Source organism: Oncorhynchus tshawytscha, linkage group LG18, assembly GCF_018296145.1.
Source record: "Oncorhynchus tshawytscha isolate Ot180627B linkage group LG18, Otsh_v2.0, whole genome shotgun sequence".
In the NCBI taxonomy this organism is placed as follows: Eukaryota; Metazoa; Chordata; class Actinopteri; order Salmoniformes; family Salmonidae; genus Oncorhynchus; species Oncorhynchus tshawytscha.
Window position 1 is genome coordinate 29,428,905 of NC_056446.1, and position 27,442 is coordinate 29,456,346.

The window sequence follows — 27,442 nt, forward strand, 5'->3', positions numbered from 1 at the left end:
TCGGCTTGTCACCAAAAGCACTCACAAACTTCTACAGATGCACAATCGAGAGCATCCTGGCGGGCTGTATCACCGCCTGGTATGGCAACTGCACCGCCCTCAACCGTAAGGCTCTCCAGAGGGTAGTGAGGTCTGCACAACGCATCACCGGGGCAAACTACCTGCCCTCCAGGACACCTACACCACCCGATGCTACAGGAAGGCCATAAAGATCATCAAGGACATCAACCACCCAAGCCACTGCCTGTTCACCCTGCTGTCATCCAGAAGGCGAGGTCAGTACAGGTGCATCAAAGCTGGGACCGAGAGACTGAAAAACAGCTTCTATCTCAAGGCCATCAGACTGTTAAACAGCCACCACTAACATTGAGTGGCTACTGCCAACACACTGTCAATGACACTGACTCTACTCCAGCCACTTTAATAATGGGAATTGATGGGAAATGATGTAAATATATCACTAGCCACTTTAAACAATGCTACCTTATATAATGTTACTTACCCTACATTATTCATCTCATATGCATACGTAGATACTGTACTCTATATCATCGACTGCATCCTTATGTAATACATGTATCACTAGCGACTTTAACTATGCCACTTGGTTTACATACTCATCTCATATGTATATACTGTACTCGATATCATCTACTGTATCTTGCCTATGCTGCTCTGTACCATCACTCATTCATATATCCTTATGTACATATTCTTTATCCCCTTACACTGTGTATAAGACAGTAGTTTTTTTTTTTGAATTGTTAGTTAGATTACTTGTTCGTTATTACTGCATTGTCGGAACTAGAAGCACAAGCATTTCGCTACACTCGCATTAACATCTGCTAACCATGTGTATGTGACAAATAAAATTTGATTTGATTTGATTTGATTTGATTTGTAGTGATGTCTACTGTAGATAGTGTAGTGATGTCTACTGTAGATAGTGTAGAGATGTCTACTGTAGATAGTGTAGTGATGTCTACTGTAGATAGTGTAGTGATGTCTACTGTAGATAGTGTAGTCGTGTCTACTGTAGATAGTGTAGTGGTGTCTACTGTAGATAGTGTAGTGATGTCTACTGTACTGTAGATAGTGTAGAGATGTCTACAGTAGATAGTGTAGAGATGTCTACTGTAGATAGTGTAGTGATGTCTACTGTACTGTAGATAGTGTAGAGATGTCTACAGTAGATAGTGTAGAGATGTCTACTGTAGATAGTGTAGTGATGTCTACTGTACTGTAGATAGTGTAGAGATGTCTACTGTAGACGGTGTGGAGATGTGTAGATGTCTAATGTAGATATAAAATATAAAATATATATATAAATATATATATAAAATAACGGATAAATTAAAAAATAAATAAAATATATTGTAGAGGTGTACTGTACTGTATGACAGATGGTGAAGCAATGTGTAGAGTACTACTGTACCGTAGAGATGTCTACTGTTCTGTAGACAGTGTAGAGATGCCAAGTGTACTGTAGGTAGTGGAGTAATGTCTACTGTACTGTAGATAGTGTAGAGATGTCTACTGTACTGTAGATAGTGTAGAGATGTCTACTGTAGTGTAGATAATGTAGTGATGTCTACTGTACTGCAGGTAGTGTTGAGTTGTCTACTGCACTGTGGGTAGCGTAGTGATGTGTACTGTACTGTAAATAGTGTAGAGATGTCTAATGTACTGTAAATAGTGTAGAGATGTCTACTGTTAGACAGTGTAGTGATGTCTACTGTACTGTAGATAGTGTAGAGATGTCTACTGTAGACAGTGTAGTGATGTCTACTGTAGATAGTGTAGTGATGTCTACTGTACTGTAAATAGTGTAGAGATGTCTACTGTACTGTAAATAGTGTAGAGATGTCTACTGTTAGATAGTGTAGTGATGTCTACTGTACTGTAGACAGTGTAGAGATGTCTACTGTAGTGTAGATAATGTAGTGATGTCTACTGTACTGCAGGTAGTGTTGAGTTGTCTACTGCACTGTGGGTAGCGTAGTGATGTGTACTGTACTGTAAATAGTGTAGAGATGTCTAATGTACTGTAAATAGTGTAGAGATGTCTACTGTACTGTAAATAGTGTAGAGATGTCTACTGTTAGATAGTGTAGTGATGTCTACTGTACTGTAGACAGTGTAGATATGTCTACTGTACTGTAGATAGTGTAGAGATGTGTAATGTACTGTACTCTAGATAGTGTAGTGATGTCTACTGTACTGTAGATAGTGTAGATATGTCTACTGTACTGTAGACAGTGTAGAGATGTCTACCGTACTGTAGATAGTGTAGAGATGTCTACCGTACTGTAGATAGTGTCGTGATGTCTACTGTATTGTAGATGTGGTCGTAATGACGACTGTACTAAAGATAGTATAGTGATGTCTACTGTACTGTAGGCAGTGTAGAGATGTCTACTGTACTGTAGATAGGGATGTCAGTGTCATAGTGCTCAAACAGGGATTTTGATGGTGTCGAGTCCAGTTGTACATTTTTTATTGGGCTACTCACAGCGATAGGATGTGGGAATGAATGTGTGTGTGTGTGTGTGTTTGTTGATTATTAATGAATCTCTCCAGCCAACTCCTGCATTCCCCACAGGCATGTTTTGTAATCTGTGTATGTGGAGCTGTTGCAGACTCATCTTGAAGAAACTTTGAAGTAACATTTGTATCCTATTTCTTTAAGTGCAGCCTATATAAAACAGATGAGCAATGTGCCGCGATATTCCTTACTGATGTCACAGAGCTGAATGTAGTGTAGAAGGCTTTTAATGAGTTATTCTGAAGCAGAGGAGGAAAATGTTCCATCCCTCCACTCCTAATAATTTTATTTGGGAGAATCCCTTTTCCGTAGTCTCACAACAGTAAACCCCAAAGAGATAATCCGTTTAATACAGGATAGGATTAATTCCCCTATAACCGCCAGACACTTCCCATTTTATTTGCCTAGATAGAGGAATTACAGCGCTTTAGAGAGCTAGACAGAGCACAAATAGCATTAGCACTCCTAGCTAATGAAATAGGCCTGATCCTCTGGCCACTTCACAGAGCTCCAAATAAAACATACTCTTTGGTGTGTGTGTGTTTGTGTGCTCTGACTTAATCCTGTAAACAAACGTGACACCAGCTCCAAAGGCAATCTTTGAAGTGTGCTTCAGAAAACTTGTTTAGACCCTGGCCCAGGTAGCTAGCGCCGCCCGCTAGATACATTTGGAAAGTCTCTCTCTCTCTCTCTCTCTCTCTCAGTGCATGCTGGGAGTTTTTTGGAGTTTGAGTGTTTGGTGTGGAGGGCTCTTTCCTAACTTATTTTCTTGATTCTTTCCTTTCTTTTCTTAAAATGTTTATTTTCTAAGATGGAGGGTTGATGCACTGTTTGTTTTAGCGGTACCCACTGTTTTTTTTAAGTTAGGGAGGAAAAGGACAGAGTTTTAGTTTCCTGGGGTTTGAAAGGCTTGGTGTGCGTGATGGCTTCGCAGCCTAGTGGGGAGAAGACACTGCCGTTATGGCATGGATTCAGGTGTGTTCCTTAAGGTGGAGGAGGTTCTGCTAGTGGAATATTTGTAAGGGGTGTGTTGGTGCCAATTTCTCCTCTTTCTACCCCCTCGACCAGGGTCGTAGTTGCAAATTTGCCTCTCTTTATTACGGATGATCAAATCAGGAAAGAGCTGAGTCGTTTTCGTAAGTTTGCTAGTGGGTTTCATGTACTGTCTGCAGGTTTTCAGGCAGATGCTGTCAAGCATGTTGTTTCGTTCCGGAGGCAAGTATTCATGTTTCTGAATAACAATGAGCAACAGCTGAACGTGCATTTTAAAGTGAGGCATGGGGAGGGGCTCTACGCAGGGTTTGCCAGCACAAATAGTCTACGGTGCTTTGAGTGTGGGGATTTGGGGCATAAGAGCTTTGCGCGCCCACATAAAGGCCATAGACAAGATGAGGGTACAAGCGCTAGTGGGGGAAATCAAGGTCAACGTGCAAGGGGCCATGAGACGCAGGCAGCAGAGGCTGGGCCTAGTCATGCTACAGAGAGTGGGGTAGATGAGGCTGGGTCTAGTCATGTTATAGATGATGGGGTAGATGAGGCTGGGCCTAGTCAGGTTATAGATGATGGGGTAGATGTGGCTGGGTCTAGTCAGGTTATAAATGATGGGGTAGATGAGGCTGGGTCTAGTCATGCTACAGAGAGTGGGGTAGATGAGGCTGGGCCTAGTCAGGTTATAGATGATGGGTAGATGAGGCTGGGTCTAGTCAGGTTATAGATGATGGGGTAGATGAGGCTGGGTCTAGTCAGGTTATAGATGATGGGGTAGATGAGGCTGGGTCTAGTCATGTTATAGATGATGGGGTAGATGAGGCTGGGTCTAGTCATGTTATAGATGATGGGGTAGATGAGGCTGGGCCTAGTCAGGTTATAGATGATGGGGTAGATGAGGCTGGGTCTAGTCAGGTTATGCTAGTGGATGAGGAGAGTATTGTGGGGAAGGGGAAGCAACAAGGGGGGTTGGAGGACTGTGTCATGTGGAAGAGGAAAAAGGGGGAGAAGAAAGGAACCTTTTCCTGGTGCTGGTGGGAAGTCCTGACTATAGAGAAAGGGCGGGTGGTCAGGATGGGAGATGGAGATGAGGAGGAGGAAGGTGAGTCTGAGGAAGAGGACGATGAGGAGGATTTATTTTAAGACTCCTCCTCAATGGGTTCAGAGCTGACAGCCAGTCAGGCAGAGGGGTAAAAGTATACGGTGAGGGAACTGTCAAGGTTCCTGAATGAGAACAAGGGGAAAAAAGTTAATCTTGAGGATTTTCTTTGCGATCTGGTAAAGTTTTTTGATAGAAAAATTACATACTTACCTGATTTGTTGGATATTTAACAATTACTGTATCTACTTAACAAACAGTAAGATATTCATGTGCTGGTAATGCCATGTTTTATGGTCTCCACTCTAGCATGCTGCAGCTAATCCGGGCGTATGGTTTTACTAGAGATAGCTTGAGATGGATATCTTAGTGATAAAAACCAATAGCCACATTCCATTCTATGATTAGTGGTGCATGTGAGACATACGTCTCCGGTCTGATTGAGCCTGCATTCAAAGGACAAGATATGGTGTATGTTTATCCAGGGAAGAGAGAGCCTGGAGGAGCAGAACAAAGGCCTCAGTATTCCTAATTATCCTGCCATGTGGGAAAAACAACACCAGAGGCAGATGACCAGGAGATGAACCCAGAGTGTCTTATGATGGACCTTAGTCTGCATGGGAAGGGTGGAGACAGCCATGACAGAATTTTTAGGTCTACTATATATACACACAACTCTGCATTTCTGTAAAAGTTAAGCACTCGGTCCGACAGTCAAGACTGTTGGATTGACGGCTTCATTATTGCAATAATTAATCAATATTAAATAAAGATGATTGTTTGAAGAAATGACCAAGTCTCTCTCAGTACTGAATTTCCACGACAGTTTGTAAGAGCAGTAAAACATGCTATGAAAAATGAGGGGCATGGTGTCTTCTCACCCAAGAAATGGTTTAGGTTGAGGAAGTGGGTCACAACAGTGCGTAAAGGTCTACCTTTAGACGTTGTTTATATGAATAGTTTCTTTCCGGCACTGGGGCTTTTTGAGCTTTGCTATTGGTCTCTTTCTTTGATGGCTTTTCTCACACTTCTTAAGGAGAATCTTTGGGTAGGCTCTATTAATATAAATGGTGCCAGAGATGCAGGAAAGAGGAGTGTGTTGGGTGAATATGTAAAACAAAAGAAAGTACAGGTGTTGTTTCTGCAGGGGACGCATAGTGATGTGGGGAATTAAGTCAATTGGGGGCTCTAGTGGAAAGGGGCAAGTGTGCTGAGCCATGGGACAACTGTTAGTGCAGGGGTGGCAGTCCTTTTTGTATCTGGTCTGTCTGTACAAATGTGCTCCTCAAAGGAGGTGTGTAGGGGTTGTCGTGGCAGAATCAGAATTATTTAGGTAACATTGATAAATAAGATGTTTTATCAATTTTCACAAGTATGCTTATGTAGGAAAGTTACTTGGGCCCCAGAGAGGGGAGAGGTCAGGCTTGTCTTCTTATGGGAATGTGTCTGTAACTATTGTATGTCCTCTCTGAGGTTGCCCTTATCTTGATTTAGTATATGGCCCAGGAGCCTCACTGTCTTTTCTGATCTTGTCCAGGAGGGAGTGTATTTGAGATGGGAGTATCTAGAATTGACAATTGATATATGCCATTGGATGAGGTAATGTTTTTGTCCTAAGTGGTACCAAGAACGAGATAAGAACTTCGTTTAGGAGACCAAACTGAACAATAATTTATAGCTAATGCTATCTAGCTATGGGATACTCTTTCAAGTAAAAGGTTCTTTGTGTAATGTTCCTAAGATATGTTATTCGTCATGTGAGTTGAGATGGGTGTCTCTTGGATATAAATGATACTAAGAACTGTTTTGTAAGCACTCTGAGAGAATTCATTTATAGACACTGAATTGATCTGAGAGTCACTGGGCTATGGTGAAGCTCTTAAATAATTAAATATGGACTTTATAATATACTCTGACTTGTCTGTGGTTTGCTCTCTCATTATTTGGTAATACATGAAATTTCCACAACAGGGGAGACTGCTTATAGTACCGCTTGCCATGCGGTAGTAGAGAGAACAGTCTATGACTGGGGTGGCTGCGGTTTTTTACAATTTTCAGGGCATTCCTCTGACACCGCTTGGTCTAGAGGTCCTGGATGGCAGGCAGCTTAGCCCAAGTGATGTACTGGGCCGTACACACTACCCTCTGTAGTGCCTTGCAGTCGGAGGCCGAGCAATTGCCGTACCAGGCAGTGATGCAAACAGTCAGGATGCTCTCAATGTTGCAGCTGTAGAACCTTTGAGGATCTGAAGACCCATGCCAAATCTTTTTAGTTTCCTGAGGGGGAAAAGGCTTTGTTGTGCTCTCTTCACGACTGTCTTGGTGTGTTTGGACCATTCTAGTTTGTTGGTGATGTGGACACCAAGGAACATGAAGCTCTCAACCTGCTCCACTACAGCCCCATCAATGAGAATGGGGGCGTGCTCAGGTCCTCCTTTCCTGTAGTCCACAATCATCTCCTTAGTCTTGCTTATGTTGAGGGATAGGTTGTTATTCTGGCACCGCCAGGTCTCTGACCTCCTCCCTATAGGCTGTCTCGTCGTTGTAGGTGATCAGGCCTACCACTGTTGTGTCGTCTGCAAACTTAATGATGGTGTTGGAGTTGTGCCTGGGTGAACAGGGAGTACAGGAGGGGACTGAGCATTCACCCCTGGGGGGATCCAGTTTTGAGAATCAGCGTGGCAGATGTGTTGCAGCCTACCCTCACCACCTGGGGGCGGCCCGTCAGGAAGTCCAGGATCCAGTTGCAGAGGGAGGTGTTTAGTCCCAGGATCCTTAGCTTAGTGATAAGCTTTGAGGGCACTATGGTGTTGAACACTGAGCTGTAGTCAATGAATAGCATTCTCACATAGGTGTTCCTTTTGTCCAGGTGGGATAGGGCAGTGTGGAGTGCAATAGAAATTGCATCATCTGTGGATCTGTTTGGGCAGTATGCAAATTGGAGTGGGTCTAGGATTTCTGGGATAATAGTATTGATGTGAGCCATTTCCAGCCTTTCAAAGCACTTCATGGCTACAGACGTGAGTGCTACGGGTCTGTAGTCATTTAGGCAGGTTGCCTTCATGTTCTTGGGCACAGGGACAGTGGTGGTCTGCTTGAAACTTGTTTGGTATTACAGACTCAATCAGGGACATGTTGAAAATGTCAGTGAAGACACCTGCCAGTTGGTCAGCACTTGCCCGGAGCACACCCCCTGGTAATCCGTCTGGCCCCGCAGCCTTGTGAATGTTGACCTGTTTAAAGGTCTTACTCACGTCAGCTACGGAGAGCGTGATCACACAGTTGTCCGGAACAGCTAATGCTCTCATGCATGCCTCAGTTTTGCTTGCCTCGAAGCCAGCATAGAAGTAATTTAGCTTGTCTGGTAGGCTCGTGTCACTGGGCAGCTTGCGGCTGTGCTTCCCTTTGTAGTCTGTAATAGTTTACAAGTCCTTCCACATAAGACGAGCATCAGAGCTGGTGTAGTACAATTTGATCTTAGCCCTGTATTGACGCTTTGCCTATTTGATGGTTCTTTGCAGTGCTTAGCAGGATTTCTTATTTGCTTCAGGGTTAGAGTCCCGCACTTGAAAGTGTCAGTTCTACCCTTTAGCTCAGTGCGAATGTTGCCTGTAATCCATGGCTTCTGGTTGGGGTATGTACGTACAGTCACTGTGGGGATGACGTCCTCGATGCACTTATTGATAAAGCCAGTGACTGATGTGGTGTACTCCTCAATGCCATCGGAAGATTCCCGGAACAGTATACAGCACTCTCATCCTCAGAGGCTAGGAGAGTTTTAGGGGAACTATAAAACGTAGTATTAGTGAGATGGAGGTAGAGCTGATGGGGCAAGGCAATGTAGGCCTCCAGGCTAATTTAGCTGAATTACGTAGGGATCTGGGCATTATTTTTCAGGTTAAAGCAAAGGGAGCACTTGTAAGAGCTAGGTTCTCCATGCTCAAGGAGATGGATGCTCCCAGCTACTTGTTCTTTGGTTTGGAAAGAGAGTGGGGAAGCCAAGGGTATGCATTGTCTACGTCTTTCGGATGGGTGGGTGACCTCTGTGGTGGGGGAGATGCGGGAGCGGACTGTGGAGTTCTATACTGAGTTGTATAGGGCAGAACTGTGTGATCCTATGTGTGCTCAGGTTTTGTTTGCAGAACTCCCTAAGCTCTCTCTGGCACAGAGGGATGAAATAGACATTGCCCTGTTGGCCCATGAACTGCCAGAGGCTGTAACTCAGATGCCCCCCAGCCGTGCATCGGGGGTTGATGGTCTCACAGTGGAGTTTTGTAAAAAAATCTGGGGAATAATTGGACTGGGTATCTTTTGCGTGTTGTGTGAGTGTGTCGGGGTAGGAGATGTCAGCTGGAGGGAACCAACATGCGCGCTGCTGAGGAGAGCTGGTGGATTAGGGTTGGACCGGCAGCTCTTCCTCATGAAGCTGCAGAGTCTGAGTACAGCAGGTCTCTCAGACTTTTACTCTGCAGGGCTGAGGGCCTGGCAGCTGCTAAGGCCCACACGAGAAGGGGATGTGGAACCTGGGCTGTGGGTGTGGGAGGAGCCTATCTTCCTCAACCCAGCCATCCCTTTGAAATCGGTTCAGTGGCTACCCTGCAGAGGCAACTGATTGCAATGGGTTTACTAAGGCAGGGTGACCTACAACTGCTGGGAGAAGAGGGGTGGAAAACCCTGGAAATCCTGGCACAACAAACAGGACTAACATCTCTTGCTGGAGAGATTCCTGGAGGAGGTCCGGGAGGCACTGTCTGGGGGAGGCAGGGAGGTAAGGAGGGAGGGGGGTGCAGGGAGAGAAGGAGGGATGAAGGGGATGGAGGGAGAGGGGGACTCGGCTGGCGATCAATCTGAGCAAATTGGAAATGTCAAGGCCTGCTCAACCTCAGCTGAGCTCTGGAACTGCTCTAATCTCCCCACTGACCCCCCTCACCTACCTCCTTTCCTTCCTCAGTCCCCGTTCCTCCCTCTCTCCCCCCTTCACACATTCCAGATGTTCGGAGCCAACCGCACCTGGCAACTCCCACATTCCACTAGGGTAGGCTAAGCATACTAGTCTCCACAGTGTAGGTGTGTGTGTGTATGTGAGCGTGAATGTCTGCTTGTGTGTGTGTATATGCACACGTGTGCGTAGCTAACTCAACAATATCCCTCATCTTGATGCTAACTCTAGCTCAGCCCTTTGTCAAGATGGATGATACAGTAGCTAGCTCCCTCCGTGTCAGTTCGCTATCTTGTTTGGTGCAGGACAATGATGTTTCAATAGCAGTTGTCTCATACAGCAAAGGGACTCACTTTAGAGCTCTTCACAGCAAACACTTTCTCTGCAGGCTTCATTGGGGACACTAAGAGACAATGAAAAGGTAATGTAAGAGGTGAAGTAATACCCCATTATCAGTAGAGAGGAGACCAGAGACCACACGATTATCAGGGGAGAGGAGACCAGACTATTATCAGTAAAGAGGAGACCAGACTATTATCAGTAAAGAGGAGACCAGACTATTATCAGTAAAGAGGAGACCAGAGTATTATCAGTAAAGAGACCAGACGATTATCAGTAAAGAGGAGACCAGACTATTATCAGTAAAGAGGAGAACAGACTATTATCAGTAAAGAGGAGACCAGACATTTATCAGTAAAGAGGAGACCAGACTATTATCAGTAAAGAGGAGACCAGACAATTATCAGTAAAGAGACCAGACTATTATCAGTAAAGAGACCAGACTATTATCAGTAAAGAGGAGACCAGACTATTATCAGTAAAGAGACCAGACTATTATCAGTAAAGAGGAGACCAGACTATTATCAGTAAAGAGACCAGACTATTATCAGTAAAGAGGAGACCACACAATTATCAGTAAAGAGACCAGACTATTATCAGTAAAGAAGAGACCAGACTATAATCAGTAAAGAGGAGACCAGACTATTATCAGTAAAGAGACCAGACTATTATCAGTAAAGAGACCAGACTATTATCAGTAAAGAGACCAGACTATTATCAGTAAAGATGAGACCAGACTATTATCAGTAAAGAGACCAGACTATTATCAGTAAAGAGACCAGACTATTATCAGTAAAGAGACCAGACTATTATCAGTAAAGAGGAGACCACACGATTATCAGTAAAGAGACCAGACTATTATCAGTAAAGAGACCAGACTATTATCAGTAAAGAGACCAGACTATTATCAGTAAAGAGGAGACCAGACTATTATCAGTAAAGAGACCAGACTATTATCAGTAAAGAGACCAGACTATTATCAGTAAAGAGGAGACCAGACTATTATCAGTAAAGAGGAGACCAGACTATTATCAGTAAAGAGGAGACCAGACTATTATCAGTAAAGAGACCAGACTATTATCAGTAAAGAGACCAGACTATTATCAGTAAAGAGACCAGACTATTATCAGTAAAGAGGAGACCAGACTATTATCAGTAAAGATGAGACCAGACGATTATCAGTAAAGAGGAGACCACACGATTATCAGTAAAGAGACCAGACTATTATCAGTAAAGAGACCAGACTATTATAAGTAAAGAGGAGACCAGACTATTATGAGTAAAGAGACCAGACTATTATCAGTAAAGAGACCAGACTATTATCAGTCAAGAGAGCACACAATTATCAGTAAAGAGACCAGACTATTATCAGTAAAGAGACCAGACTGTTATCAGTAAAGAGACCAGACTATTATCAGTAAAGAGACCAGACTATTATCAGTAAAGAGACCAGACTATTATCAGTAAAGAGACCAGACTATTATCAGTAAAGAGGAGACCAGACTATTATCAGTAAAGAGAGACCAGACTATTATCAGTAAAGAGACCAGACTATTATCAGTAAAGAGGAGACCAGACTATTATCAGTAAAGAGACCAGACTATTATCAGTAAAGAGACCAGACTATTATCAGTAAAGAGGAGACCAGACTATTATCAGTAAAGAGGAGACCAGACTATTATCAGTAAAGAGACCAGACTATTATCAGTAAAGAGACCAGACTATTATCAGTAAAGATACCAGACTATTATCAGTAAAGAGACCAGACTATTATCAGTAAAGAGACCAGACTATTATCAGTAAAGAGACCAGACTATTATCAGTAAAGAGACCAGACTATTATCAGTAAAGAGACCAGACTATTATCAGTAAAGAGAGACCAGACTATTATCAGTAAAGAGACCAGACTATTATCAGTAAAGAGACCAGACTATTATCAGTAAAGAGACCAGACTATTATCAGTAAAGATACCAGAATATTATCAGTAAAGAGACCAGACTATTATCAGTAAAGAGACCAGACTATTATCAGTAAAGATGAGACCAGACTATTATCAGTAAAGAGGAGACCAGACTATTATCAGTAAAGAGACCAGACTATTATCAGTAAAGAGGAGACCAGACTATTATCAGTAAAGAGACCAGACTATTATCAGTAAAGATACCAGACTATTATCAGTAAAGAGGAGACCAGACTATTATCAGTAAAGAGACCAGACTATTATCAGTAAAGAGGAGACCAGACTATTATCAGTAAAGAGACCAGACTATTATCAGTAAAGAGACCAGACTATTATCAGTAAAGAGACCAGACTATTATCAGTAAAGAGAACAGACTATTATCAGTAAAGAGACCAGCTATTATCAGTAAAGAGGAGACCACACGATTATCAGTAAAGAGACCAGACTATTATCAGTAAAGAGAAAAGACTATTAACAGTAAAGAGACCAGACTATTATCAGTAAAGAGACCAGACGATTATCAGTGAAGAGGAGACCGCACGATTATCAGTAAAGAGACCAGACTATTATCAGTAAAGAGACCAGACTATTATCAGTAAAGAGGAGACCAGACTATTATCAGTAAAGAGACCAGAGTATTATCAGTAAAGAGGAGACCAGACTATTATCAGTAAAGAGACCAGACTATTGTCAGTAAAGAGGAGACCAGACTATTATCAGTAAAGAGACCAGACTATTAGTAAAGAGACAATAAAGAGGAGACCACACGATTATCAGTAAAGAGACCAGACTATTATCAGTAAAGAGGAGAGACTATTATCAGTAAAGAGACCAGACTATTATCAGTAAAGAGACCAGACGATTATCAGTAAAGAGGAGACCACACGATTATCAGTAAAGAGACCAGACTATTATCAGTAAAGAGGAGACCAGACTATTATCAGTAAAGAGACCAGACTATTATCAGTAAAGACACCAGACTATTATCAGTAAAGAGACCGGACTATTATCAGTAAAGAGGAGACCAGACTATTATCAGTAAAGATGAGACCAGACTATTATCAGTAAAGATGAGACCAGAGACTATTACGTCCTACTCCCTCCCTCTCTACCCTGATGTAGTCTACTACTACCCCCCTGTTAGACTGATAGGCTTCACTGTGGAGACTTGTATATACTTGTTGTATATACACACACATGTGGACGCACGCACACACACTGGAGAGTACTGCTTCACTGCCAGACATCCAATCTTACTTCCCCCTTGCTGCGCACACACACACACACACACACACACACACACACACACACACACACACACACACACACACACACACACACACACACACACACACACACACACACACACACACACACACACACACACACACACACACACACACACACAGAGAGAGAGAGAGAGTCTGGGAGCAGAGCATTAGTAGCAGAGTACCTCTTCACTGGGAGACAGGAAATGGTTGTAGACGTGGATGCGTTCAGATAAACGTCTCCTCTTTGAAACTACATCAAAAAGATGTCATCAAGGCAAATGGTGGCTACTTTGAAGAATCTCAAATATAACATCTATTTTGATTTGTTTAATGCTTTTTTGGTTACTATATGATTCCATTTGTGTTATTTCATAGTTTTGATGTCTTCACTATAATTCTACAATGTAGAAAATAATACAAATAAAGAAAAAACATTGAATGAGTGTGTGTGGAACGACATTTATTGGATATTTAAAACTTTTTTAACAAATCAAAAACTGAAAAATTGGGCGTGCAAAATTATTCAGCCCCCTTAAGTTAATACTTTGTAGCGCCACCTTTTGCTGCGATTACAGCTGTAAGTCGCTTGGGGTATGTCTCTATCAGTTTTGCACATCGAGAGACTGAAATTTTTTTCCCATTCCTCCTTGCAAAACAGCTCGAGCTCAGTGAGGTTGGATGGAGAGCATTTGTGAACAGCAGTTTTCAGTTCTTTCCACAGATTCTCGATTGGATTCAGGTCTGGACTTTAACTTGGCCATTCTAACACCTGGATATGTTTATTTTTGAACCATTCCATTGTAGATTTTGCTTTATGTTTTGGATCATTGTCTTGTTGGAAGACAAATCTCCGTCCCAGTCTCAGGTCTTTTGCAGACTCCATCAGATTTTCTTCCAGAATGGTCCTGTATTTGGCTCCATCCATCTTCCCATCAATTTTAACCATCTTCCCTGTCCCTGCTGAAGAAAAGCAGGCCCAAACCATGATGCTGCCATCACCATGTTTGACAGTGGGGATGGTGTTCAGGGTGATGAGCTGTGTTGCTTTTACGCCAAACATAACGTTTGGCATTGTTGCCAAAAAGTTCCATTTTGGTTTCATCTGACCAGAGTACCTTCTTCCGCATGTTTGGTGTGTCTCCCAGGTGGCTTGTGGCAAACTTTAAACGACACTTTTTATGGATATCTTTAAGAAATGTCTTTCTTCTTGCCACTCTTCCATAAAGGCCAGATTTGTGCAATATACGACTGATTGTTGTCCTATCGACAGAGTCTCCCACCTCAGCTGTAGATCTCTGCAGTTCATCCAGAGTGATCATGGGCCTCTTGGCTGCATCTCTGATCAGTCTTCTCCTTGTATGAGCTGAAAGTTTAGAGGGACGGCCAGGTCTTGGTAGATTTGCAGTGGTCTGATACTCCTTCCATTTCAATATTATCGCTTGCACAGTGCTCCTTGGGACGTTTAAAGCTTGGGAAATCTTTTTGTATCCAAATCCGGCTTTAAACTTCTTCACAACAGTATCTCGGACCTGCCTGGTGTGTTCCTTGTTCTTCATGATGCTCTGCGCTTTTAACGGACCTCTGAGACTATCACAGTGCAGGTGCATTTATACGGAGACTTGATTACACACAGTTGGATTGTATTTATCATCATTAGTCATTTAGGTCAACATTGGATCATTCAGAGATCCTCATTGAACCAAAACCATGCACATCAGTATCATATTTCCCAGCATGCTCTATTGCAGGTTGATTTTTAGAATTGTTTGTTTCAACGCCTATGTTTTGCATGTAAATTGATTGATTAATTAATCTTATGCACCTCAAATTTAAATAACATACAGTTTTCTAAACTAATCTAATCTGTTAACATTTCTTAAAATCAGTCCCATATACAATGTTCTTACAAAAAAGGTTTTCAATTCTCTAGTACAGCCACTAATGAAAGCTATCAAATGCTTCTCAAAGATGCCCTCTGGTGGTCAAACTAGCACTAACTAGCATTAATGGTACCAGTGGTTGGCACTTAAATAACGTGCCATAGAATTCTGCGGCACCACGCAAGCTGTGCTGCAGTACGCTGCAACTTTTAAAGGATGAGCCACTGTAGATGCCCAATGAGCTTTTTGTGTTTTTGGCGCCCCCTTGAGTACAAAGCCGGAAATACTGTATATCCCGGGATGAAAGGAGGATGGTATGATGATATGCAAATCTGAATGACACCAAACCCTATTTGTGAATCACCACCTGGATTCAGGTCTTATGTAGCAAAATGTGAAATGGTGCTTTTTTGCAGATGTTTACTGACACCAGCCATATTGTTGTACACACGTTACGTAATGTTAGCTAACGAGCCATCCAGCTAACATGAGTTAATTAAACAATAATGAACAAAGTGCCAACAATGCCTAACATTAAGCTCTAACTAGTAAAGCAAACAGCTCTGGGAAATGAACAATAACCTCCGCTAGAGAGCCAACCAGCTAACATTAGCTAGCTAGCTAACAGTACACTTTAGCTTAAGACATATCGCTAGCTAGCTAGGTAAACAATCAACCTAGCTAGGTAAACAACATTTAAGATCACACATGTCACGTAACGTTAGCTAACGAGCCAGCCATCTAATGTTAGCTAGTTAAACAACAATGAGCAGCTTGCCTACAATGCCACAGTGCTGGGAACTAACCAACCAGGTCCAATGTTAGCTAGCAAAAATTAGGCTCTAAATAGAAAAGCAAATGTCTCTGGGAAACAAATAATAACGTCAGCTAGAGAGCCAGACAGCTAACGTTAGCTAGCTAGCTAACAGTACAGTTTAGTTTGAAATGAAACCACTTTCAGTCAAAATTAGAAATGTGTAATATCTGAAAATGTAGCTAGCTAACGCTAGACTATCTGTCCTGTATACATCATCATGTATGATGCTGGACGCATCTCCCTGTCAGGAATGCCATACCACAGTTGCCCTTAGCTTGAAGATGCAATCCGGAGACAGGTGTTTTCTCCATCTCTTTAGCTATTATACTCTAGTTCCACTGATATCAAAACTTGATCCTCCAGAAAATGGGGAGCAACACTTATGCAGTTGCACAACACAATACATAAAAAAATGCCGCGTTCGACACGATTACCGACATAGACTGACGAGCTCAAATAGACAAAAGCCTTGAATATGGCAGACCAATCCTAACTCCTCTCTCGGCATGTCCAGCCCACTCATTATCTCAGCCAATCATGGCTAGTGGGAAGGTTGTTCGCTTTTTCTGTGGCTTAACCAACAAGGTTCGGAATTTAACGATTGAATTTGTATTTACAGATGGCATACAAGTTTGTTATTAATTAAGGCACATGAAAGTTCACATGTTCGAGAAGGCATTCCTGTCAAATTGTTTTATTTTGATCCCCCAAATATTTTTTACATTCAAACAGCTCTCCTGTGAAGTCGTGACTTGCGACATACATCCAGTTTCCTGAATCAGGTCACATTTGGTTCCAACTTGCTCTTTGATTTTTAAGAGTGTACATCTTCTTAAAGGGAAAAACGTAAAGCCATCAATCAAAATTATGGATCTTATAATGGATCCAATGTCCAGAATAATGGATCTAATATGGATGATTACGACATGAAGCTATGAGATTAGAAAAATAGTCACTGGAGAGAAGCCTCTGACTCAATCATGTATTGATGAGAGAATACAGAGAATACAAGGAACATGTACTTTGTTTGTGACTTGCTGTTATGTGTTGGAGGGAAAAAGACTGACATGTTCTTCTTACCGATGTGTTTTCCGTACATGTGGAAGAAGAAGCCGAAGCAGTATGCCGGGGGATTGGTGATGCCGTACGGGTTCTTGGGCGCCACGTTGAAGAAAGGACTGACCAGCCTTGCTACCTCACCCTCCTTCCGAGGCCGGGATGTCTCGATGTACATGTAGAAACCTGTAGGGTGGGGAGAACACAACACCAAATAACAAGGTTATACCTGTGGGTAGAGAGAACAACACCAGAGGGCCAGGCTGTATTTAGGACCCAATGAGAGCTCTGTTGTTTGTAGACATGACTCTTAATGAATCCTGTTGGGGCTAGGGGGGCACAAGGAGTTCCCTGAAGGGAACACGCCCTCCCTTTCAGCAGATAAAAATATTATTTAGAAATATTTAACTTTCACACATTAACAAGTCCAATACAGCAAATGAAAGATAAACATCTTGTTAATCTACCCATCGTGTCCGATTCTTAAAATGTTTTACAGCAAAAACACAACATATATTTATGTTAGATGACCACCAAATTCAAAAACACACAGAGCGATATTTCACAGTCATAAAAGCATAAATATAGATAAAATGAATCACTAACCTTTGATTATCTCCATCAGATGACACTCATAGGACATCATGTTATACATGTATTGTGTGTTTTGTTCGATAATGTGCATATATATATATATAAAATCTCAGTTTACATTGGCACGTTACGTGCAGTAATGTTTTGATTCCAAAACATCCGGTGATTTTGCAGAAATACTCACAATAAACATTGATAAAAGATGCAAGTGTTATTCACAGAATTAAAGATAAACGTATCCTCTATGCAACCACTGTGTCAGATTTAAAAAAAAAAAAACTTTACGGAAAAAGAATAATCTGAGAACGGCGCTCAGAACCCAAAGAAATAGCCGCCATTTTGGAGTCAACAGAAGCTACAAAAAACACTGTAAATATTCACTTACCTTTGAATACCTTCATCAGAAGGCAGTTCCAGGAATCCCAGTTTGACAATGAATGACTGATGTGTTCCATAAAGTTCCAAAAAGCCCATAATTTAGCCACTTGTTGTTAGCTTGTTCAGCCCACCATTCAATCCTCAAAAAGCACGAGCAATTCCTCCAGACAAAAACTCAAAAAGTTCCGTTGCAGGTCGTAGAAACAAGTCAAATGATGTATGAAATCCATATTTAGGATGTTTTAAACATTAATCAGCAATAAGGTTCCAACTGGAGAATTTCATTGTCTGAAGAAAAGCATAGGAACGGTAGGACACTCTCTCGTAACCGCGTGTAATGAGACCGAGGCTTTCTACCAGACCACCCACCCAAAGAGCTATTATGAGCCCCTCCTTTATAGTAGAATCATACAACCAGAATATAAAGACGGTGACATCTTGTGGAAGCCCTAGGAAGTGCATTCTCATCCATATCTAAGGTGGACATCCAATGGCACTGTTTTCTATATTGAGTTCTCACTTCCTGTTTGGATTTCTTCTCAGGTTTTTGTCTGCCATATGAGTTCTGTTATACTCACAGACATAATTCAAACACTTTTAGAAACTTCAGAGTGTTTTCCATCCACCAGTAATAATACTATCCATATATTCCCATCTGGGAAAGAGTAAGAGGCCGTTTACTCTGGGCACGCCTTTCATCCAAAAGTGAAAATACTGCCCCCTAGCCTCAACAGGTTCAGCCACAAGTTGCCGTTAAATCACATAAAAGAAACCCTTTGTTGTGCTCTTTGTATTCCGGAAAAAAAAACATTTCTGTAACAATCACATGGAATATTGCTTTGGATATTGGATGGACTATTGTTTTATTAGAATCCCCCAAAGGGAACGTGATATAGAGGATGTATGGGCACATGATATAGAGGATGCATGGGCACATGATATAGAGGATGTATGGGCACATAATATAAAGGATGTATGGGCACATGATATAGAGGAAGTATGGGCACATGATATAGAGGATGTATGGGCACATGATATAGAGGATGTATGGGCACATGATATAGAGGATGCATGGGCACATGATATAGAGGATGCATGGGCACATGATATAGAGGATGTATGGGCACATGATATAGAGGATGTATGGGCACATGATATAGAGGAAGTATGGGCACATGATATAGAGGATGTATGGAACAAGCCCTCAATATCTTAGAATCGTTTGGGATGAAAATGGCGTCTCCATCCAGCTACGAGTGAAACAGTGGAAGTCAATTTCCACTAAAGACCTCTCCTCTAACCAGACACTAACCAGAGGGCAGAGGGGACAGAATAGATGGCCATATCTCAGATCTGAAACCTTCATGGGAGAAGCAGCAGTGAAACGAACCTTCCCCGCACATGGCCGAGTCTCATTCCAGACTCAAACTACAGTCCCACTTTGGGGCTGGGGAAGGTAGCTAGGATGGTTAAAAACCTTCATACCCTCCAGCTAAAATCAAATAGAATTTCTTCTCTTTGTCTAATTTGATATCAGATAATTGCAGCCCCTTAGGACTGGTGGCTGGTAATGAAATGCTGGACAGTTTCAACTAATTACAGTGATTAAAGCCAGTATATTATTTACTACTTCAGCTGCTGGTGCTACTAGAGCTGTCCATTCCTGTAAAGACCAGATCAATGCTCACTCTCCCTCGGGACTGACACACAGGCTAACTGCCACCGTTTCTTGCTGAGGGTGTGTGTCAGACTGTGAAACGAATTTGCCTGTGTTTACACTGTATCAATCTCTCATATTGAACACTAGCAGGCAACTCTGTCAGGCACTGTCCCCATGGAAACCAGAGAGAGAGAGGATGGGATATATATATATATGGCCAAGTCAAAGTCCAAGTCAAAGTCCAGACCTGAATCCAATCGAGAATCTGTGGAAAGAACTGTTCACAAATGCTCTCCATCCAACCTCACTGAGCTCGAGCTGTTTTGCAAGGAGGAATGGGAAAAAATGTCAGTCTCTCGATGTGCAAAACTGATAGAGACATACCCCAAGCAACTTACAGCTGTAATTGCAGCAAAAGGTGGCGCTACAAAGTATTAACTTAAGGGGGCTGAATAATTTTGCACGCCCAATTTTTCAGTTTTTGATTTGTTAAAAAAGTTTGAAATATTCAATAAATGTCGTTCCACTTCATGATTGTGTTCCACTTGTTGTTGATTCTTCACAAAAAAATACAGTTTTATATCTTTATGTTTGAAGCCTGAAATGTGGCAAAAGGTCGCAAAGTTCAAGGGGGCCGAATACTTTCGCAAGGCACTGTATATATACGAGTGGAGGACAGAGGAGCCTCTTAAAGAAGAAGTTACAGGTCTGTGAGAGCCAGAAATCCTGCTTGTTTGTAGGTGACCAAATACTTATTTTCCACCATAATTTGCAAATAAATTCATAAAAAATCCTACAATGTGATTTTCTGGATTTTTAAAATGTATTTTGTCTGTCATAGTTGAAGTGTACCTATGATGAACATTACAGGCCTCTCATCTTTTTAAGTGGGAGAACTTGCACAATTGGAGGCTGACTAAATACTTTTTGCCCCACTGTGTATATATATATATATATATATATATATATATATATATATATAGAGAGAGAGAGAGAGAGAGAGAGAGTTGAGACAGAGACAGGGAGGATACACACAGAGAGAGAGATGACTACCATGAAAGTGAGAGTGCTTAATTCTTGGCGCTACCCATCCCGTTAGCGGGATCATTTTCGTCAGCAAAAATATTCATATTCATGAAATCACAAGTGCAATATTGCAAAAGACAGTTTAGCCTTTTGGTAATCCACCTGTCATCTCAGATTTTGAAATGATGCTTTACAGCGAAAGCAATCCAAGCGTTTATGTAAGTTTATCGATAGCATAGCATAACATCATGTACACTTAGCATCAGGAAGCTTGGTCACGAAAATCAGAAAAGCAATCAAATTCATCGTTTACCTTTGATGATCTTCAGATGTTTTCACTCACGAGACTCCCAGTTACAAAACAAATGTTCCTTTTGTTCCATGAAGCCAATTTTTATACCCAAAATACCGACGTTAGTTTGTCGCGTTATGTTCAGAAATCCACAGGAAAGAGCGGTCACGACAATGCAGACGTATATTCCAAATAATATCCATAATGTCCACAGAAACATGTCAAACGTTTTTTATAATCAATCCTCATGTTGTTTTTAAAATATATATTTGATAATATATCAACCGATTGTGTAGGTTTTTCAATAACAGCGGGAGAAACAATGGAGGCTTTACTCAGTTGCACAAAAACTCACACTGAGAGCTCCCACCTATCCACTCACGCAATGTGATCCTTCACGCTCATTTTTCAAAATAAAAGCCTGAAACTATGTCTAAAGACTGTTGACACCTTAGGGAAGCCATAGAAAAAGGAATCTGGTTGATGTCCCTTTAAATGGAGGATAGGCTTGCATAGAAACAGAGAGGTTTCAAAATAAGAGGCACTTCCTGATTGGATTTTCCTCAGGCTTTCGCCTGCAATATCAGTTCTGTTATACTCACAGACAATATTTTTACAGGTTTGGAAACCTTAGAGTATTTTCTATCCTAATAGGACAATTATATGCATATTCTGAGAAATAGGCAGTTTCAAATGGGTACGTTTTTTAGCCAAAAACGAAAATATTGCCCCCTACACGCAAAAGGTTAATTGTTTGTTGCATGTTCCATTGTGTTGATATTGACAAGTGTTATTGATTGGCCGCGTGTAGTGTGTGTTGTTTATACAGTACTGAGTTGTACTGAGTTGACTACCAGGGTCAAGACTAAAATATTACTCAGAAAGACCTAGAAGTTAACCTGGAAGCCAACCGCACCAATACGCTGTGAAAGAACATGCGTCACAAACAGACACATGTAACATAGTTGAAGCCACCTGGAGTCGTAGCCAAACGCTTGCAAATAAGTGTCCAAAAATATTCCAACTAATTAACCTGGCTAACATAGTTAACTGTGGGCAAAACAATTCCCATATGTCCTTCTTTGTTGCATTGAAGATTCCCAAACACAGTGCACCTAAAATACTAATAACATCACAATAAAACATACAGTACGGTAGCTTTGTTTTCTTCCCTGGGTTTGCTCACCCTGTTTGGATCCGCTGCGGTCACCGCTAGGCCCGGTGTTGGGCGTGTACTTGGTGTCACGTGTGGCGGCGCTGTGTCTCGTCCAATCGAAGTCGTCGTTCTTGTCCTGTGTGAACATGCAGATGGGCTCCTCCTCGAAGCTGCAGTGGAACTCTCCTGAAGAGAGGATCAGAAATCTACTGTTACAGTCATCATTGGAATATAAACACTAGAACCTCATCATGTAATTTCTACAGTAGTAGATGAAAGCTGCAGTAACTGTCATGGAGCACTGGTCGAGAAATGCTCTTATAATCATGTCCAAATGTAGGTACAAATCAGATGAGGCTATAGAAGGATGGGCTTATTGTAATGGCTGGAATGGAATGAATGGAATGGTATCAAACACATCAAATATATGGAAACCACGTTTGACTCTGTTCCATTAATTCCATTCAAGATATTACAATGAGCCTGTCCTATTATAGCTCCTCCCACCAGCCTCCTCTTGTACAGATGGAAATACTTGATAGAACCTTTTCATGGTGTTCACCATGCCATTGGCTACTGAACCATGAATGAATGGCAGCGGTGCATTCTATATTCTTATATTGATCATGTGAATAAACACATCAGTCAATGGATACTGCTATGCATGTCTACCAATGGTTGCACGACTAAGTCTCTGAGTCTGAGTTCACCCAATGAATGGCTTCAGATAGCTGACCATGAATCTAGTGGATCATGAATTACTGCTGTGCAATGCATTCTATAAGAGGACATACTGTTGAAGTTAATGATGTTTGAAATCAACATAGGCTGATGCATGTGTGTCTAACAATGAGAGAGCTACAGGTATATGCAAAAAAAAGGAAACACCAAAATAGTGTCTTAATAGGCTGTTGGTCCACAACGAGCTGACAGAACAACTTCAATACTCCTTGGCTGTGTTTGAATACTCATACTAACTGCACTATTTGTGATATAAATTGAGTATGTAGTATGCTTATTGGTCATATTATGCATATAGTTAGTATGCCAGAAGTTGTACATCTATTCGTCAAAATTCAAAGTATACAAGCAGTGGACACCATTTCTGTGCATTTTAGGGCAAATTCTTCAGAAAATGGGCGTGGCTTCACAACATTTTCAGATTTGAAGAAAATATTCAGCCGAAGTCCGACGAGCACAGATACAAATTTAAGTCCAAATAGTGAATATTCATTGCTTTAACTAATTCAAACAAATGTTACGAAAATATTGAGCAATGTAATAAAGAAGTAATTACTTTTCAAATAAGTTACATGACACGTTATGTTGGCTGACAATTTGATAGCTACGCTAGCCTTACGAACCACATAGCATTACAGCAGTTGCTTGTATGTATTTATTTTATTTAACTAGGCAAGTCAGTTAAGAACAAATTATTATTTACAATGACGGCCTACTGGGGAACAGTGGGTTAACTGCCTTGTTCGGGGGCAAACCAACAACATTGTTCGAAGTTATTTAAGTTATTTGTTTTTTACCTTGTCAGCTAGAGTATTCAATCCAACAACCTTTTGGTTACTGGCCCAACACTCTAAACAGTAGGCTACTTGCTTCCCCAATGTACTGGTATGTTAGCTAGCTACCTAATGTTAGTTTGCTACTAATACATCAAACTTTCCAGTATATGAACTATTCATAGTTGTGTGTGGTATGTCTGTCTCGAGCCGCATACAGTGTATCTCGTGCAGAGTTGAGCCATATAGCGTTTAACATAGAAATGGACACAAATAATGAAACATCAAATACAGATGGAGATGGAAGAAAACATTTATTGACTTGAATATACATGTCATTCTCAGCTTAGCTAAGTGGTATAGTTGTTGTGTGTTCTCAATGGACAATGTTAATGAAGTCGTAAGATTTCTAGCTGGTCATTTGTTATGGTAACAAGCTAGCAAGAAGTTGCATAGCAACAGCATCAATTTTCGGTAGACTGAAAGAATACACTTTGTTTACAGTATACTAAAATTAACAAATAGTATATAGTATGTAGTGTATATACTCATTAAGTATGTAGTATACAGTATGTTGGGTATTCGAACACAGCTCTTTGCAGACATTCTACAAGTGTCTGGAACTCTACTGGAGGGGTATTTTGTGGATGGGGGTGAAAAACGCTGTCTCAGGAGCCGCTCCAGAATCTCCCATAAGTTTTCAATTGGGTTGAGATCTGGTGACTGAGACATGCACACACACACACACTTGATTTCCCCTTATGAATTATGTATTAACTCCCACAAAAATGTCCATTAATTATAAATTAAGATTCTACATCTGTAGGCCCTGTAGGTCTCTATCGACGGTTCTCTTAAAGAGATATGGTTGTCAAACTGTAATATAAAATAATATAATACGAAAACAACACGATATAACCAGGAGACATTTAGAAACAGAAGTGTCCTCAAAGAGTTGGTAAAAAGCAGCATTTAGATTCAGGATGTGGGGCCGTGTGATAAATATTCATTGATTTATTAAAAGGTAGCTGGAGGCAGTTTGAAGTGGCGACCTTGGTGGAGGCAGGAACTAGAGGCTTTACACAGGTAGTGGAGAAGCAGGCGTGGAAAGGAGGGGAGGAGGAGAGGGGGGAGAGAGATGAGAGAGAGAGAGGCGCACACACACACACACTCACAGAGGAGAGTGGCCCAGCTAAGACAGCCAGAGACAGAGAGAGGGGCCTCAGCTCTTGACTCCTCTCCCCTCCAGTGTCCAGATTTGCAGATCTAAATGGGGGTCTGGCCCCCAGCATCTCTCTGCTAATGTCAATCCACTGTGAGCTAAACTACATGGACCTGAGCCTTAGTGGAGATGGACGGGGGATTGGGAGGGGAGGAGTGGAGTGGAGTGTAGGAGGACATAGAGGAGTAGGAGATGGAAAAGTGGAAGGAGGAGGAGTAGGAGGAAGGGGGGGTTGTAGGGGAGTAGTGAAGAGGTGTGCAGATTAGATCTATTGTTTAGATAAGATTGGCTGCCATCTATAATCTATAGGGGGTTTGATAATGATGCTGGTAATAAATGATTATATTTGTATGTGCTAACTGCTAACCCAACACAATTACACAATACGCTTTAGCAAGCGAGTGTTTGTGAAGTAGGGAGATGTTAATGTGGAGTTTTTCCGTAAGTTACATGGGACCTGATTAATGTGAGAACGTTGGAGAGAACACATAGAATGCATTAATGAGCACTATGCACACACACACACAGACACAGACACAGACACAGACACAGACACACACACACACACACACACACAGACACAGACACAGACACAGACACACACAGACACAGACACACACACACACACACACACACACACACACACACACACACACACACACACACACACACACTCCACTGATGTCCCCCATCCCGCAGTTATAAAGTAAAGTGTATTACAGGAAAACTACTCATACTCTGAGACATGCTAAGTGATGTGAGAAACAAAACAAACAGTTACTTACTCAGGTGAGGGTTGACGGGAGCTGAAAATCAAAAGCGAGGTAGTCATTAGTAAACAATACAATAGTCTTCCATCATTTAAACAGCAGTTTGCTTACTCATATAGAAGGGTTTGTGTGTTGCCCTTGAGGTGTGCGGAGTAATGGGACATAATGTCACAGAACATCAAAAGGTACCGTTACACCCAAAACAGCACACAAACAGTGTGTAACGCAACCTTCTAACCTGACATTTGTAATGATTGAACATTAGCAGCTGGTAAACTTTGAATTCTGTTTCCTGGTGGCCATCATCTCAACTTCTAATGACACATTCTCACAGAGTACAATTATAGAGTTTAATTGGAAATGGAAATGTTTAATCAACTTTTAAATGGCATAACTGATAGAGAAATCATCTCCAGTGCAGCAGAGACAATCATTATCAGAGTAAAGATAGGAATGGATCCAAGAACAAATGAGACATTTGAAATAAAAGAGGATACAAATCTGTCCACACGGATGAGTGCACACACACACACACACACACACACACACACCCCCACACACACACACACACACACACACACACACACACACACACACACACACACACACACTTCCCCCTCTGTGCTATCTATTGTGTGAGACTGGGACTACTAAGAACAGCCCGACTGTTAATAATCTTAGATAAAACAGATGATCACTATTCCGTTAATTTGCCTTACTGATGTCCGTACCAAAGGCAACTTCTACTCACAAGCACCTTACATAAACGTTGAGGCATGTGAGACACAATGTTTCATATCACTAATTTGTAGGAATAGCCTTTGTTGGTTGTGTTTTGACAAGGGCCAGGGCCCTCATTTATAAATTGTGCGTACATACAAAATATACCCCAAAAATTGCTTGCACCAGTTTTCATGCAAAGGTTGGCGTTTATAAAAATGTTACTTGATGTGAGAATGTGCTTACGTCCCTGCAAACTTTAGACCATGCGCACACCCATCTGCTAGTGGATGAAATATTGTATTGCTTGTAGGGCTGTTAGGTGACCATATTTGTAACGGTTTTCTTCTTCCTCTGACGAGGAGTATGAAATATCGGATCAATATGCAGCGTGGTTAAGTGTTTGTCATATTTATTACACTGAACACAGAAAACAAACGAACAAGAGAATAAACGAAAACCGAAACAGTCCCGTATGGTGAAAACACTGAAACGGAAAATAACCACCCACAACTCAAAATGGGAAAACAGGCTACCTAAGTATGACTCTCAATCAGAGACAACGATAGACAGCTGCCTCTGATTGAGAACCATACCAGGGCAAACACATAGAAAAAGAAAACCTAGACCTACAACATAGAATACCCATCCACATCACACCCTGACCAAACTAAAAATAGAAACATACAAAGCATACATACATACAATCTATAGACAATATTTCCGCCACACCGGCAGTCACGAGTCATGACCGCATTCTAATTCCAAGTGACCATTTAGTTCCGGTAACTATGCTTCTCCAAGCTTTGATGCTGCTGATGGTCATTAGTAGTCTACCAAACTTGCTAATTCCCTGCTACTCAGTGCTCTATTGTCCCTCTAATCACTCTGACATCAATGCAAATGAATTTGAAAATCAAATCAAACTTTTCAAGGGTACCCATGAACTCATGTTGCGCACATATTTTTTTCCCAATGCCCCTGTTCCGAGACATGTGCATGATAATAGTCCATTATAAATCAAAAAACAAATTTCGCACATATAATAAATAATATGTAAAGACAAGATTAAATCAAGAAGAGTCTGATGGGTGACAATATTAGCCTATCACTTGTGAATTATTATAATGATGCCCAGCTTGCGTGCACTAAGGCAAGAAACAGAGCATTACTTTTTTTGGCGACTTTTTCAAATCATAGTCGCATATCTCCTTA

General features: G+C 41.5%; 1 protein-coding gene across 1 annotated transcript in view; it reads right to left on the reverse strand.

Moving 5' to 3' along the window:
• LOC112217847 (MAM domain-containing glycosylphosphatidylinositol anchor protein 2-like) overlaps positions 1–27,442 on the reverse strand; it is a 345,651-nt gene that overhangs the window by 18,817 nt on the left and 299,392 nt on the right. Inside the window, exons 13-15 of the mRNA XM_042300909.1 lie at positions 25,523–25,543; positions 22,032–22,187; positions 16,920–17,081 (exon numbers count right to left, since the gene is read on the reverse strand). Of these exons, the coding sequence (XP_042156843.1) occupies positions 16,920–17,081; positions 22,032–22,187; positions 25,523–25,543 (339 nt within the window). The remainder of the gene's footprint in view (positions 1–16,919; positions 17,082–22,031; positions 22,188–25,522; positions 25,544–27,442) is intronic.